Below are 17272 nucleotides of genomic sequence, written 5' to 3' on the forward strand. Positions count from 1 at the left end.
ATGCTTTTGGAAACAGAGTGACCTTAGCAGGATTTTGCCAAGGCTTATGGAGTCAATTTAGGCAAATAGACACAAAGGGAAAATATTCCATATCCTTGCCTTGCTCTTGGTTCAGTCATGACCTCCAGAAGTTTGCAAAGATCAGACCATGTTAAAAGAATAGAAAAATTCACCATGAACTTATAAATCCCTCCAGGCCCTTCGAAGTTTGTGCTTACTGCCAGGCAGAAGGTGACATTTGCCAGCACGTTTTTATGACTGACTTTGAGAATGTACAGAATAAGAACTCAGTTTTGGTTTTATTCCCTTGTTTAGCAAAACAGTAATTTTGTCTCTCTTTCTACTGTTAAGTCACCAACATTCCCCTAGGAGTCTAATTTGCCTCATGGGGCAAGTCTGCATAAGTCCTGTGAAACCTGAGCTGCTTCCATCCCTTCTCCTTATTGCTGCAAACTGTTGTGAGCTTTGGGAGTCTGTATCCTGAGAGGACAGGAGCATCTTTAGCTTCTCAGGAGATCTGAAATCCAAAAAGTTGCAAATAGCAACTTAAATGTTTATCTTTTGCTGTGACAGTGTTTGTGTTAGTCCCCACATAATGGCACTTAATCCATAACTGTAAAACAAGGTAAAGTGACTCCTGGCTGTGTCTCCCCTTGAATCAGAAACAATGTCAGGGGGATTTGCACTGTAGTCCTCCTGTTCTCATCCATACTGAATTTTAGTCAGCATCCTTTTGAAGCCAAAGGTATCAGGAAATATTCCTGGACATCAGTTTCCAGCATAGTCAGTTTGTTTCCTGGATTTGCTCTGTGTCTATAAACATTCTTTTGGGTATTTCCCACTTAGAGCACAGCAGATCCTGGTGACCATTTTCAGTAGGCTTTCTGCATGTAGCCAGATCCTTATGTGTGGGGTAAGAATTTAAATGTAGACAGAGGTTGTTTCATACCAGTCAACATTGACCTCAGAAAACAGTGCCAGGCATGTTTAGTTTGCTGATATAGATGTAGTTATGATACAGACAGTGCAGTAGTTTATTTTATGGAGTTGAGCTCAAGGGGACCCCTTTTGCTGTAGGAATGTCTCAAAAGTCTTGCTCTCTTTCCCTACCCAGTCCTCCTTAGAGAGATTGGACTTTCTCCTAATGAAATCAGATCCTATTTCGGGGAAGTAATTTTTTACCCCTTACGCTTGTGACTGGTGAGCTTGGTTCACCCGTCATACTGGAGATGATCTAGGGAATGAATGGATGGCTAAGGGCTGAAATTTGGTAGAGGGAGATCTGACTGGGGCAGGAGATGAATCAGCAGCTACCTTGAATGCGACCATCAACAACATAAGGAGGAGATGGAAAGGATACATTTGACCACATCATATTTTAATGGCAGGTTGGAGCTCAAAGCTGCTCCATGTCTGTGAACTTATATAATCATTCTAAATAAGACAGAAGAAACCATTAATAAATAAACAGTGATGAGGAGGATCAGAGAGGGAATGAACTGCCTGGTGGTGTTCATATCAGAGAACTGAAATATTTGTGGAGGACTGATGGTTTGCAGGAACTTGAGTGTTCCCTTTTGAGCTGCAGCTGTGGTGGGACCGTGCTCTGCTGCTGCTGGGCTCAGAGTGCAGAGCAGGCAGTGGTGGAGGGGCAGCAGTCGAGGCTGCATCACCCTCCCTGTGCCAGCATCTGCTTTATCCATACAAGCTTTAAGAGGGCAGAGCTTTCCTCATTGTAACAGAGACTCAGCACTAACCTTGTGTGACTTAGAGCTTCGTGATGGTTTTTCCAGAGGTGGTCTGTACCTCGCCTGGGGATGAAGGGCATTCTCCAGAGTTAGGTATCCATGTTGCTTTGGCTTCTGCTTCATCCACTCAGTGGTGGAAGAGAAGGGGATATCCATCAGCCCACAGCCTGCCAGAGCTGCTCAACATCTCATACGTGTCCCTTTATCTTTTTTTTTTCTCTGAGATGTGTGGTGATTTCTCCACAGCACATTCTCCCCTTAAATGAACTGTGTTTGCCTGCCAGCTGTGCAGTGGAGTAGCAGGGCAGTGAGGACTTGGCTACTTGATAGTAGAACTGCCTGCAGACCTCAGGAGAAACAATTAGGGCAAGGGCATGAATGTCTTTTTTCTGGGGAAGGAGCTGTAAAGGTTGTGACATGTGAGGGAGCTGACCTGGAGGCAGAGACCACCCGGGGTGGGCAGAGATTGAGGGAGGAAGGGGGAGCTGGAGATGGAGGGTGGTGGCCAAGCTCAGCAGCTGGAGGGAGCCGGACGCTTCACTGAGCGCACTGTGCCCAGCGTAGGCTCTTCCCTCCGATGGGCAGTGTCTCTGTGAATCGCCGTCAAAGCAGATGAAATTTCACACCACACAAATTTCTGAATTTAAAAAGGGAGGGAGGTGGGTAGAGAAGCCAGAGAGGAGGAGGGGGAGGGAGAAGATGCAGCCTGGCTGGGTGCCAGTGCCTCATGCTAACGCCATGGGTAAGGTGGCATCCTTCCCTGGCATTCCCTCTGGTCCCTGTGCTCACTGCTCCCTTTCATTGTGGTTGCATCTTCTGGAGGCAGTGTGCTCTGTCTAGAGCTGTTTAGAGGATGATGGTTTGTTCTCTTTCTCCTCATCTCCCTTCTCAGAGTATCTGCTCCTCTGCTTTCTGTCTTTTAACTTCTCATTCTTCTCTGGCTTTTCCTCCCCAGGCTACTTTACTCCTTACATTCCCTGATCCCTTGGCTCTGCTCCCTTACCCTGGTGGCCTGTCCTGCACTATCTGCTCTTCTATCTCTTAGTTCCCCTGTTACCTCCCCCATCAATGCTCATGCTGTTATCAGTATTTGAACCTCTTCTCATTTTTCCACCTCTTACTTTCCTTCCACTTTGATTGCCTGTTAACCCTGTTGAGACAGAAGCTCCTTAGTGTCAATCCCCCCATCCATCTCTCTGCCCACTACTCCCCATTCAGTCTTCTATATGCCAAGCAAACACATTTCTTCACCCAACAGCTCAGAGCATATCAAGGTAATATGTTTATACTCATCAAAGCATGAGGCAAGGGTTAGTGCTATGCCCTTCTGGACCAGTGATGGCACGTGCTGTGACCCCAAATGGTGACTGGGGTGTCTGAGTTTTGCTTACAACCCCCTTTGACTGCCAGAGGTGCATGAAGCCTCTCATCCCTTCATAAGTCCAACTTGCCATAGTACACAGCCCCTAAAGGAGCTTGAGAAAGCAGTTGTTGGCCTCCTTAGGAGCAAGTGAATGTTGAGTTAGTCACAGAGGTCACAGGTGGGCATTTCACTAATATTGGCAGGTGCTGTGTAAAGCTATGACAGGGTTGTGATGCTGTGGGTCACCCATCAACTTCAAGAAGGGCATATCAAAGGCAAGCTGGTGTCCAGGATGCTTTTTAAGATTGGAAGTCTAAAGAACTAAACACTCCCATCCTCTCTGGAATATCACTTTCTTTATCCCAAGTTGGACTGATTTGTCGAGGTTGAGAAACCCAGAGGCAGGACTTGAGCTGGACCTGGTGCCCCAGACCAGCTTCCTCTTCCATCTTGTTATGCTTCAGGAGACCCCTTACACATCCAGATGCTCCTGTGGTGCTCTATGCCTGGGCTTGCGAGGCACTGCAGCTGAAATGCTCTGGGTGAGCAGGTGGCTCCAGCCTGGCACAGCCGCAGACAACTGTGCTACCTCGGCTCTAAAAGCACAACAAAACCTGACATGGTTCCAATTTTCACCTGCCCAAGCTGCATTACATGGGCAGATCACCAGGAGTTTGCAACCTGCATCAAACTGAGGGGTCTCTGGAGGATGCTGAGCTGTATGGTGTGGATACACCCGCCCTTTAATCAGAAGGAAAGAGAAATTATCCAGCTTTTGAGGACAGATGTCCTCTTAATCTTGTTTTTCTCCTTTCTGTCCTACCTGTCCTGTGGCTCTCTTCTTTTTGAAGCAACGGGGCTAAATTCTGCCCTGATGTAAATATCTGCTGATATAAATTGGTGTGATCTTGCAAAAATCATTGGAGTGGCTCTGGATTTATGCTGGCTGTTACTGTGAGCGCAGTTTGGTGCATGGAGTGTGGTAGCCATATCTCACTGTGTTACACTCTGCATCTCCAACCAGCACTGCAGGTGATAAGCAAATCTTGGCAAGAGGGTCTCTCTCAGACCAGAAAAGGTGGAAGCCAGGATGTCCTTTGTGTGGCCAAGTTAGCCAGCCAGGCTGCAATTTTGGGATGGACACTGTGGAAAAAGGTTTTAGCCCACAGGGTCCACAAATGGGGTGGAAAATTTTCATTTAATACATTTTTGCATCTCACACTTTAAGGAAAACAGGAAAACGCATTTGTAACTGCCATTTCCCACGGGTGCAGTATAATATATATAGTGAGTGCAGTGTGCGGCATTGGGGGATGAGTCATACCCGTGCATGACTCTTTGGTCTCAGTGCCTGGCCAGGATGGACTCTGCACCTCCAACCTTGGGCTTTCCTGGCAAGGTTGCAGCTCCCCCCAGGGGCTCTTTGGATCTGCCCCCCCCACTGTCATCTCCTGTGCCCAGTTACCCCAGACAGGAAAGGTTAGGGTGGGAGAGGCATTGTGTTTCCAGCTGCCCTCCTGGAGATGCCAAACTGGGAGGCTGTAAAAGCAATACATGAAATCCAAAAGCCATGGTGGTAATTTTTAAGTGGCTTTTGTCCTGTTATCCTTCTCCCCCTCTGAGCTGTCTCCTCCACCCCAACTGCATTACAGATAAAAGGGTTAAGAACTCGCCTGGGCCCCCTGCTCAGAGAGAGGGCAGTTGCAGTGTTGTATCTAGACCCAGTGAGGATATATATAAATTCCCCTCGTCTCTTTGGATCTATTTATAGCACGGCAGGCAGTGGCAAAGGCTCTCCTCAAGGCTTCATCTCCTACAAACAGACTTCACAGACAGCAGAGAAGATAAATTTAGCACACGAGATTTCTTAAAGAGCCAGCAGCTCTGCAGGGCTGCCAGCCTGCCCTGCCACAGCCCCTGTCCCAATACCCTCACTGGGGCAGTCCTCTCCCATGGGTGCTTGTCCCCCCACCTTCTTTCTCCCCCCTTCCTAGTTTCAATTTTCTGTCCCGCTTCACACATTCCCTCCCCCTTTCTGGTCTCTTTTTCTGCCATTGATGTTTTTTTCTTTTTTTTTTTTTACCTCCTTCTTTCTCACTGGTTCGCCGTCTCATTCTCTCTGCTGTCTTGTTTTTCTTTTTTCCTGTCTTTTCTCTCTCCCAGGCCACAGGGCTCAGAAGATAAAGCTTTCTCGTTAACAGTTCACTGGTTATGCCTACATAGTAAAAAATGTGTAGCTTGATAAATCCCTTCCAGATGGTTAATTGAAAAAAATAGGGGGAGAATGCACCAATCTCTCCCCCTTCTTCAGCCCTCCGCACACATTTATTGCACGGGAAGAAAACTGCATTAAGGGGAAAGGGGAGCAATATATTTGAGGCACAGGGGTTGCCTGTCAACTCCAGGGTGGTGTTGCCAGGCTGGTGAGTTTGCTCTGTCCCTGCTTCATGCCCTCTTCCCTTATCTATCCCACCCCAAAGTTCCCCATCCCAGAGAGCAGTGCTCCTTCAAATACAACATGTAACACACAAACCCTCCTCACATCCTCATCTGAACCTCACCACCGTGCTGCTCTGCCCCCACCCCATGCTACTACACCCCCAAAACAACACCCAGCCTCGTTCTCCCCCACACTTATTTTTCAGGGGGGATGCACACACACCCCCACGTGTCTTTCACGAATCTCGATCACGCAATCATTTGCGCATGAGTGACTCTGTTACCAGAGTTGTGAGCCCACAGGAGCAGGAGGACTGTGCCAGTAGGGTCTGGGCTTTGGATTCTGTAGTGCCAAAGTGGGTAAGGTGAGGGGGCTGCAATTGGGGTCATTGGGGCAACCTGGCAGGAAATGGGGGTGATGATGTGATTAGCTATTCTTCTCCATAGGTCATTGATGGGCAATTTAATCAGTACATCATCTGGTTCACAGACACGTTAGCTGTCTCCCTCAAATATGGACATGCCGCTTGTCTTCCCCCCCCAGCCATAGTTCTGCCTGTTCCTGGATTCTTTGTCTCTCTCAAGGGAGAGGCAGAGGAACACAAGTCCCTCCCCACCTGGTTAATAGAGACACTGCCTTGCTGACGTGAGTCACAGAGGGTTTATGCCATGCCTTTGGGGGTGAGCTGCATCCAGCCCTCCACCCTGCACACCTCCCACCACGGATCTCCCTGGTTTCCAGGGAAACAGCGGCCCCAAATGCTGCCTGACTTTCACTTCTGCCTTTCATTTATCTTTTTTTTTCTGTAAGAAAAAAAGCCAAACACAACTGAATTTTTTTTCTCTCTCTCTTCTCCTTTCAGGATCACCACCACAGCCGCCTGCATGATGGACCTGCGGAGGTACCCCCTGGACCAGCAGAACTGCACGCTGGAGATCGAGAGCTGTGCGTATTCCTTGTGCCCACACGGTGCCACCTGATGCCACCCACCCCAGCCACAGCTTCCTGCTTGTGGGATGCGTCCTCAGGGTGTTACAGGCCACCCATCCTAGACATCCCCTGGGGCAGGACCAGGCTCCCTCATCTAAACACTATCCTGAGGCAACCTCATGGGGGAAATTCCCAGGAAAACGGAGCTCCAGCACCAGGCTGGGCATTAAAATCACTGTCAGGAGGGTGGTGGAAGCCTCCCCTAGCCCAAAGAGAACCCTGGAAACCTGTTCTCACTTGTGGCTGACTCCACATTGTGTGGAGGTGGGACCCCTGCCCTCCTGTGGTCCCTCCCTGCCTGGATCTTCCCTTGACTCCTATGGAAATCCTCTTCCAGCTATACTGGCTCTCCCTTACAAAAATGCACTGCAGTATCCCTCCAGAAGTGGTCCAGAGCAGCAGATCTCAGAATTAATGGTGATGCAGCTTCAGTGGTGATTATCAGAGAATTGCTTTTCCCATCCAAGGGGTCCCACAACACCCATAGTCAGAAGGTGCTGTGCTGCCATACCCGTCCTGCCTGTGCCTCGGGATGTGCTGCCACCACAGTGCTTGGCGTGGTGGGTAATGGGATGGAAATTAGGTCCTGCTGGAGGCACTAATGCCATGTCGTGTCATTCTTGGCACTCCTTAGCATTTTGAGAATGGTTTACAGTACAACCAAGAAAACAGAAGGCAGAGAATTACCCACAGTTCCCTGGGTTGCGATTTTGTTCTTAATGGGTCATGTCAAGCCAATTTGTTAGTCGAAGCTGCAATTCCTTACAATATTTCTAAGATTCAAGAAGAGATTTAGTTCTTTCCTTCCTCACAGCTTTTGTCTTTTACTTGCACATTTGACATCTGCAGGGCTCCATTTTCTTTGCTTCCAAGTCCATCCAGCTCCAGAATAACAGTCATCTTATGGCTGGATTAAACCCCAAATTGTATTAAAAAGAAAACCAACCCAAACCTCGGAGAAATAACCCTTTTGTGGTGCAGGGGCGCTGGGTTTGGGAAGAAGCAGTAGACAGATGGGGTCTCCTGCCCCACAGCAACTCTGGGCACTTCCCTGCAGGAGATAAGCCAGTGCTGGCACTGCCTGTTGATCCCACCCCTCCACTCCAAAAATAGCCCCTCCACCCCATAAACCCCTGCCCATGTGTACGCCAGGATTCAACAAAAACTGATGAGGCAGCCTGTTAAATACTTTTTATATTTCAGATTGGAATGATTTATCATTGTGAAAAGTTCATTTACCTTTTAAAAGTAAAATTGAGAAATTTGGTTTTCTTTTTAAAGCTAGAAATCAAAGCAAAGCCTTTATTTTTTGACTGAACAACCTTTCCCTTTAGAAACATTCTTGAAAAATGGCTTCCCGAAAAACATGTTTGATTTCATATTGCATAATGCCATAATAAAAAATAAAACTACAAAAATTGTTGCCCAATACCAGCAGGTCATAGAAGAAATGGAATAAAGCCAGTTAACTGTGAGTTTGTCCTAAAATTAGTTACTGTAATTTGACATTTTTGTTGCTGATCAGGAAGTAAATTGAAGTCACTGCTGTTAAATTTGTGGATGATGAAGATAGAAGTGTGCGGGGCTTGCTTACTGCACATTTGAATCCTTCCCAGTTTGAATCCATCCAGAATGTGTTTGAATACGGCTCAACACAGAGGTCTGTGCAGGGGTGTGGGAGGGCAGGGCCAGGCTGCCAGCCCCAGGGGTTTGGACCCTCATGGACATCAAGTGGGGGAGATGCTGAAGGGATGGGAGTCCTGAGCACCACAGCTGGAGGTTTCGTGGCAGGGCCCTGGCACAAAGGGCTGGAGTGAGCCTTGGTTATATAAACCAGGGGAGCCGTGAGTCAGAGCAGAGAATCCACTGGCTTCTGAGTATGATTTTTGTGAGATGGGGGAAAGGGGCTCTGTCTATATTTGGGTTCCAAAATTTAGAAATGAAGTTAACAAATCAGAAGAGATTGAGAAAAGATGGTGAAAAGTGGTTCAAGGGCTAGGGCAGATGTTTTGCAGTGAGAAACCTCAATAGCTCAATCTGATTTGTTTACTGCAAAGGAGGTAGAGAGGTGAATTGTTTACAGACTGGGTGCACCTCTGCTGAGGGGTAGTGCTGGGTAGAAATGGCTTGGGAACCTCCAGGAGAAATTCAGAACAACCGTCAGAGCCTGAAAGTCTGAGCCAGATGAATTCAAATGTAAAATCGTGCACAATGTTTTTAGCTGTGAGAGAGTTGGAGCTGCTGGAATCAGCCACAGGGAGGAGGGGGGGACTTGGCTGTTTCTTGTTGCTTCCCAGCCTGGGTCTGAGTGCTCTGGTAGAGATGCTGCATTCAGATGCAAACACCAGTTCCTGTGCACAGACCTGGGTTACTGAGGCAGTGTGACATCCTGCGACATGCCGGGGTTTGCAGTAGATGAGAGAATAACCTAAGGGTGTGCTCACAGGTGTGGGTGCTTTACTGCTTCCTGCTGTGGGAGCAGGAACATGCTAGTTGGGGGAAGAGGTAGAGCCCTGGCTTAGCTGATTTACATCAGGAACAGATGTGGCATGGCATTTGGAAGATTGGTTTTACTTTTTAGCACCCATGAATAAGCACGGTAATGACTGAGAGCACAGGATGTGGGTTTGGAGACTGCACAGTCATCAAATAATTCAGTTTGGGAAGAAACCTGAGGGTGTCTATAGTCGATCCTGCAGCTCAAAGCAGGGTCAGTGCTGAGATCAGACCAGATTGCTGAACCCTTTGTCCACCCAGGAGCTGCAGAATGACACCATCCTAGAAGGTTCAGCTATGATCTGGGGTAACTTTTGGCCCCCAAGGCTATGGAGAAGAATTTCTCCTTCATGGTGCATTCAACAGCTCTTCATTTCCTTGATCCCACTAATCCACTGGTGCTGGTTTTGGTGGCAGCTCTCCTTACTGGGTGTTACCCTTGTTGGGCATTGCCAGGCAGCTGCCTGTCTGTGAGTAAGTCAGGCTGCTGTGCTGCACTGCAGATGGTGAATAAAAGCTGTCTGTGGGCACAGGTGAGGCTCAGGCTCTAAAGGCAGTCTTGCACCCTGCTGTACCAAAGCCTATGCATATCTCACTGCGCACTGAATGCAGAGTTGCTCCCGTGCATCTCTACACTTTGCTTAGGATAAGAGGCCATGCCTTGTGCAGCAACAGCCACAGGTCTTCTAAGCTTGCCACAAGAGATGTTAATTTGCAAGTGGACATGAATGCTTGCCCACAAGGGCAACAGGCAGGATAGTGAACATTGCACTGATGGGAGGGGAGCTGTATGATTTCATGCCGTGGGCCTCATTTGCTGCAAATCCAGAGCATCTGGGGGGGTCTTTCTCCTGAGACCGTGGCTTTGGGTTCCTCAGTGCTTCCAGCCTATGCAGCCCAGTTTGGCATGTATAGTTTGGGGTTAAATTGAGAGGCTGTACCCTCGACTGAGTCAGCAAACCCATTATCTTGAAATGCAAGGGATGGATATTTGTTACAAGTCCAACTCCCCTTCCTCTCTTCTCCCATTACTGCCCTTCTCAGGAGCACTTGGTAAAAGCAGCCCCCAATCTCAGAGACTCTGTGCCTTTCTCAGATCCAAATTTTGACTAAGATTACTTAGAAGAGGAAGGTGCTCTGCCCTTCAAACTTCTTTGCAACTGCAGTTGTCGATCATTCTCTCTTTGGGAATTTTTAATAGTGCAATGCCCTGTTTACTCAGTCCCCACCAGTCTGTATTGTGTGGTCTCCCCCTCCTGGTAAAACCAGGCAGTTTTTAAAAAGCAAAATGCTATGTTTGATGCATTTGACAGGGATTTCTGGTGCACAAGTCCCTGTCATGTCAGCTACAGGGATTATGTAGCTCAAGTTGAGGCTTGATGGGCCATGTTACACCTTTTTCTCCTGAATTCTAGCCAGAAGTGAGAGCTCTAAGCAATATTTTCCTCTTCTCCTGGGGACTGTACTGCCAACCTCAGCTGAGGAAGAAAAAGACAGGAGCAGAGAGGGTCTAGGCTTGCTATCTGATGGTGTGAGCTTTCTTTTGGATCCTTCTCCGCATCACCTTAGTGAAAATGGGGGTGTCATCTGATCCAGCTTGTCAGCTTAGTTCTCCCTCTGTGCTTCTTCATCTCCACAGATGGTTACACGGTTGATGACATTGTCTTCTTCTGGCAAGGAAATGATTCGGCTGTCACGGGGATGGAGGTGCTGGAGCTGCCCCAGTTCACCATTATCGAGCAGAGGCTGGTCAGCAGGGAAGTGGTCTTCACCACTGGTGAGTCTCCAGTGAAGGGATGTGATGAGCAGTGTCAATGTGGTTATTACTCTGATTCAGATGCTGAGACACTAATTTAGGCTCTAGACTTCAACTTAGGGTATTGTTCCTTTAGAAAAGAGGCATATTCTGTGGCAACCAACTTTGCTTTTTTCTTATTTTTCTTTTTTCTCTTTTTTTTTTCTACTTCTCTTGAAAGAGAGGATCATTTTCTTGCTGCAGTTGTTCTCCTTTCCAAGTCAAAACATTGATTGGGCTCAAAACAGAACTCCTTTAGAAGGTTCTTAGCCTTTATCTAACTTTTTTGTGGTTTACACCTGTATCTAATCTAGGTGCAATAGTAAGGTGAAGAATATATCCATTGAAAAGCAAGTGGTTTATGAAATGATGCAAACCTGTCTGTACAGGGCAATAAAAAGATTTGGTGAGAATACCTGGGACGACTTAGATACTGCCAGTAGGAAAATTGGAGGGGTTTGGATTTTGGTTGCTGTCTTCACTTTGATGTGAGGTAGGATTCACTGCCATAACAGCATACCCCACATCTGTTAAACAGGACAATTTTTGAAATGCCAAGAAAACACAGTCTACCAGCAGTGGTGTCAGATGGTGATGTTACAACAGTGCCCTGGGGGCATGCTGAGAGCAGGGTCCTGTTGCAATGGTAATCCAGAGACCCACAATAAGAAGCACTCCAAAAGAAGTTTGCAGTCTAAATAGGTAAAACCTTAAAAAAAAGACTGATGAAATATTGTATTCAACCTAAGAAAGTGGCGCATAGTAATGAGAGAATAATACCTCCTTATCCCCCGTCTACCTCCTTGATTGTTAAAACCTCTTGTTCTCTTGTTACTTGAGCTGCTAAACCAGGATTACACCTGTGTTTCAGGCTGCTGTGTTGCCTAAGGGACAGAGGTGGGAAGGAGGAATGACTTGGACTTTGTCTCATAGCAATGAAAGAGTCTCTGCTTTCTCTCTGTCAAAATTAGCTTGCTCCAGTGGAAGGACTGTAAAAGTACTTAGTGTCCTCACTATCCTCATTAGGTTTTCTAAAAGATTAGGAGGAAGTTGCAACAACTTGAAAATAATAAAAAAGAGACCTACAGATTAACTAACACCACTCTATTTGCATTTGAATTTGCCCAGTCTGACCATAACCCATTTTTAGAACAGCATGGGAAAAATATGATTAAGATCTTTATTGCTGTTTGGAGGCAAAGGTAGCACATGAAACATTGGAAAACCATCTCATGGCACCCAAATATAGGGTTAAAGTCTCCCGTGTAAGCCTCTGTCAAATTGGCTGGTACCATAATAAAAGCCATTCTCCCATGATGTCTGATATAATAATGTAACTTATGTAGTTTCTTTCTTCTTAATATTCTGAGACAACTGAGCAGATCCTGAAGAGACCGCTTTCAAAAACTGATGAGTCTGCCTAACCAAATGAAGGAAAAAAGAGATTTCTCATTATTCCTGCCTCTTGGGAGCATTTTCCAAATAAAATTTCAATTCCTAACCTAAACTCTTACCATAAATACAGCCTTGCCCTCCTCTCAAAGAAGCATCTCCCTGTAATATCTCATTGGCAGGTTCGTATTTGCGCTTATCGTTGAGTTTCCGGATTAAGAGGAACATTGGTTACTTCATCCTACAGACTTACATGCCATCTATCCTCATCACCATCCTGTCCTGGGTCTCCTTCTGGATTAATTATGATGCTTCTGCTGCACGAGTGGCACTGGGTATGTACCTTTTCATTACATGTTGGAGAAGGTGTTTTCAGGTGGGAGATCAGCTGTAAGACAGAAAATACCTTTTCTTTATGCGGTAGCAATTAAGCACATAGATCTGTCAAAGTTGTCATCTGAAATGGACTGGGTTTTTTTTGAGAGCAAACTTTAAATTTTCAGTCAGAAGAGCTATGGTTTTTTGTTTAGAAGTATTACTACTTCCCAAGCTGGAATCTGTTTTATTTTAGTCAGTAAAAGTTCTACCATAATGGTTTAAACTCTCTAAACAAAAAAAATGAATGGTCACAGATTCTCAGATATGTGAAACTCTGACATGCCATGAGCACACCAGTGCCTTCACTCTGGTTTGTACTGGTTTTCTTAAGAAGAGAAATCTGGGCACCTCTTTGTCAACAGGTGTGCCAGGACTGGTTAGTTAGATGATAAATGCTGAGGATGAGTGGCCAAAGAGCAGTATGTGAATGGTTAAAAGATGAAAGAAAGAAAGGAAGGGGCATTACACATTTTCATGATGATTCAGGCCCCTTACAGACACTTTTTGTAGCTGAAGACCTTCATAGCCAAGGGAAATGTGTCCCAGTAGTTGAAGTCCAAGTTCTTCTTAAGCACATGGTCCCCTAAATGAGAATGTTTTCCTATAAGAAGAAAAAAATGAAGTCTTTTAAGCAACAGGAGGAAAGTGGGGGTGGAGTGCAGATGAGGATTTTGAAGGAACAAGAGAAAGAGGGGATGAGTGTCATATGAGAATGGGGTGTGCAACATAGTAAAGTTCAGAGGCAACAGAAGAGATAGGGAAGGAGCAGGATTGGATCTGTGAGTGGAAAAAGGCTCAGAGAGGCAATGAAGCACAGGTAGAGGCTGAGTCTTACAGGAAAGGTTGGGATTTAAATTAGCTTTAGAAGAAGACAGAGTCTGAGAAGACCCAGAGGGGGAGAATGGTTTGTGCAAAGGTATAAAATAGGTGTTTTGGCTGTGCTTTCTTGGAGAGGCTGGGGCAGAGAGACAGGGAGGGAAGAAGAAGAACACAGTAAATTAAAAAGGTAAGTTGCATTGACAAGAATATAATCAGTGAGAGAAGAAAAAGAGACCACGGTAGGCATTGTTGGCACAGTGAAAGCTCAAGCAGAAGGGTTGGATGTGAGATGCACAGCTGTTAAATTTCTTCTGACATCTAGATTCAAAGGAAAAGACAGAAGAAAACATTATAGATCACAACTGGAACAGCTCTCCCAAAAATATTTCTGACAGTTCTCTACCTAACTTATCATTAAAAAGCTCCAAAAAAGGAGATTCCACAGCCTCTTCTGGTCATTTTATCTCCAGATTTACCTCATACAGTCAAAAGGGTCTTCTTTGCCTCTGCCCTAAGTCTCCATTGTAATTTGTCCAGTTCTTAATGGAGCCACATAGAATACTCTATTCCCCCTTGCTTTGCCTAAGATTTTTGGATAGTTAGGTTGCTGCCTAAATATAGATAATACAATATATTTTATGTTATAAATATAACTCCCTTCTGCTTACTCAGCAGAAGACTACCAGTTCTTTAAGTCTTTAGTCAGGAATTACACTAAGACACAACAAGGGTGTAGGAGAATTAGGACAAGCAGAGGTCCAGGATGCAGAGAACTTTGAGAGCCATCACTGTAGAGGTAGGGCTGAAACCAGAGGAGCAAATTAAATCATTGAGACTAATAACACTGTTAACAGATAGATAAAAAGGAAGAACACTAGAATAAAAGGAGAACAACAAGGTAGTGTAGTAAATAAGGACACCTGAGGTACAGAAGTGGGATAAGAAGACTATGTTGAAGAGGAAGAGTTACCACCCCCAAAAGAAATATGAAGGCTCCTTGCCAGCTTTTTGGAGGTGGCAGACTATCAGAGAGACAGTTCTGAGGCTGCTCTGACAGTCCAGAGAAGGGAAGAGTCTGAGAAGAAACTGAAGGAGAGGACTGGAGCTGTGAGAGTAATCATGGTACATCAGGATTTTGGAGGCTGAGTAGATGGGGACAGGAGTGTTCATAAAATGCTTATTTAAGATGCAAGAAATATGAGTAGGCCTAAAAAGGAGTGTGAGAACCATGGAAGAAGTGTGTACAGGTGATAATTAAAGTAATGAGTGGTAAAGCCGGTTAGAGGAAAGTGGGAATTGATGGGTCAAGGATGTAAACAGAAGCCTCTGAGGCAGGCAAAAAAAAAAAAAAGAAAAAAAAAGAGCACCATGGAGGGGTGAATCTCTTCACTCATTCTTCTGTTCATGGCATTGGAAAGACATAGCAGATTATAAATTCATGTGAAGGACACTGAGCCATTCAATAGCACACAGTGAAGCCTGGTGAGTTCGTGAGGTAGAAAAAAAGAGAGGAAGAGAGGTTAAAAGACAGAGCAAAACTGAGTATTTCGTACCACACTGAGGGAAAGGAGGAGAATTAGGAAGGACTTAAAGCAACAAGGTCCAGAAGATGTTGATCCCCATCTTCCTGATGATACTCACCTTTGGTATTTTCTCCAGCTGTTTGCAGCTGGTTTATTTTCTGCAGTGATTTGTACTGGTCAACTGGGCTTAGAATAATGATGATTTTCTTCCGAGTTGCACTGCTCCCATCCCTCCTGAGGTTGTCCAGCTAGGAGGAGGAATGGGGAAGCTGAGAATGGCATTTCAGGAAACCATCTCATGTTAGTAACAGAGCACCTACCCTCTCCTTACAGGGGTCACCACGGTACTTACAATGACTACCATCAACACCCACCTGCGGGAGACTCTCCCCAAGATCCCTTATGTGAAGGCTATCGATGTTTATCTCATGGGCTGCTTTGTCTTTGTGTTCCTGGCACTCCTGGAATATGCTTTTGTCAACTACATATTCTTCGGGCGAGGGCCCCGGCAGCAAAAGAAGCAGAGTGAGCGGATCAGCAAGGCCAACAATGAGCGTCACCGTTACGAGGAGAAGAGGGTGAGAGAGCAGGTTTGTTCTCTACTTCCATTGTGGCCGGAGAATTCAGGCTCTTCACTGTTTGTTCAGTCCTGGATGAGCTGTGGGGCAGCCTTTGTCCTCATCACCAGAGATGAACTCAGGTTTCCATGTCTGGTGATTACTAGGAATTTTTTCTTCTTGATCATTTTGTGAATCATCCTCAAACCAGTCTCATCAGGACCATCCTCTTGCATGGGAGCAGGTGTACCCAAAAGCACCTCTGTGGCTTTCAGTCCTTCCTATTGTGTTGGCAGAAGCACACCATCCCACTCAAAAGTTCACTGTAAGCACATGTGGATGGTCCTTCAACTCCAGCAGCAGTGGATGCCACTTTCAAATGCAGCATGTTCAGAGCTCACAAATGACCCCCTCAGTGGTATTGTTAACACAGAAAACAGTTCATAATCACCCCTGATGGCATGTGCTTTCTGCACAGGGCATCCCCACTACCTTTCTCTCTGTCTCCCCTGTTCCAGGTTGACCCTTATGGTAACATCCTCCTCAGCACTCTGGAGATGAACAACGAGCTGCTGGCCACGGACATGATGAGCAGCGTCGGCGACTCTCGAAACTCTGTCATGTCCTTTGAAGGCTCAGGAATCCAGTTCCGCAAGCAGCTGGCCTCTCGGGATGGCTTTGGGCACCACCCGACCCTGGACCGCCACGTCCCGCTGACCCACCACGCTGCGGCACGCAACCGCGCCAACTGCCGCCTGCGCCGGCGGTCATCAAAGCTGAAGCTCAAAATCCCAGACCTGACAGACGTCAGCACCATTGACAAGTGGTCACGAATCATTTTTCCAATCACTTTTGGATTCTTCAACCTTGTTTACTGGTTGTACTATGTAAATTGATGCCTGCGGCCTCCAAGAGAGATAGGGACAGACACTCAGACAATGACAACACAGGAGTGTTGTGGTCTTTTGGGTTTGGGTTTTACTCTTTACTATCATTGTCATTTATTCCTATGATTCATTAGATTTATTCTAAGCTTACTCTTCTCTTTTCAGCACATGTAGAACCACGGAGTGTGGGGTGGGGTGAGGGAGAGAAGGGTATGGGAGGGGGTTTGGTTTCAGGGAGGGATGTGTTTGTCTTAATTTTGGTTTCCTGCTGAAGGACTTAAACCATTGTAAAAAAACAACAAAAACACAAAAAAAAAAAAGAAAAAAGGAAAGAAAAAAAAAGATAAAAATATGGAAAAAAAAGAAAAAAAACACACACACACTCCCCCCCCCCCCAACCAAGAAAAGTTGTTTTTTTTTTTAAAGTGGGGGGAGATTTAAAGAAATTGAGTCAAAACCTGATGGGGGTGATAGGTTATCTTTGGCTGTGCTCACTAATGTGCTATCCTCACTTCCATTTCACTACTGAACTTCATCTTTCACTTTTCAGTTTTATTATATTTTTTAATATTTCTATCACTGTTCTTAATCCCTTCATGTTTATTCTTTCATGGATTCATGAGGTGATGGGGTTTCATTCTCATGCTACAGGATTTTTCTTTTCTTTTTCTCTCTCCCTCTCTCTTGCTTACAAGCCTAAAAGAATCTTTTAAACCAACAAATAAAAGAATATTTATTTTGGAAGAGCTGGGAAGGGGGGAGGACAAGGCAATTATTTGGGAGGGAAGGGGCAATGTGGGGTTATGGGAGGGGGGGAGGAGGGAACTTATGAAAAACAAGGCACATTTGCAAGATGCCTTTTTCCACCTTCAGGAGTTTGCAAG

General features: G+C 45.8%; 1 protein-coding gene across 2 annotated transcripts in view; it reads left to right on the top strand.

The window, feature by feature from the left end:
• LOC139678363 (gamma-aminobutyric acid receptor subunit beta-4) overlaps positions 1–16783 on the top strand; it is a 72583-nt gene extending 55800 nt beyond the window's left edge. Inside the window, exons 5-9 of one of the 2 annotated variants that reach the window (XM_071569128.1) lie at positions 6414–6496; positions 10677–10814; positions 12407–12559; positions 15278–15534; positions 16020–16783. In XM_071569128.1, the coding sequence (XP_071425229.1) occupies positions 6414–6496; positions 10677–10814; positions 12407–12559; positions 15278–15534; positions 16020–16397 (1009 nt within the window). In that variant the 3' untranslated portion in view covers positions 16398–16783. The remainder of the gene's footprint in view (positions 1–6413; positions 6497–10676; positions 10815–12406; positions 12560–15277; positions 15535–16019) is intronic. The other variant, XM_071569129.1, reaches the window with a different exon arrangement.
• The last annotated feature ends 489 nt before the right edge of the window (positions 16784–17272 follow it).

Source organism: Pithys albifrons, chromosome 14, assembly GCF_047495875.1.
Source record: "Pithys albifrons albifrons isolate INPA30051 chromosome 14, PitAlb_v1, whole genome shotgun sequence".
In the NCBI taxonomy this organism is placed as follows: domain Eukaryota; kingdom Metazoa; phylum Chordata; class Aves; order Passeriformes; family Thamnophilidae; genus Pithys; species Pithys albifrons.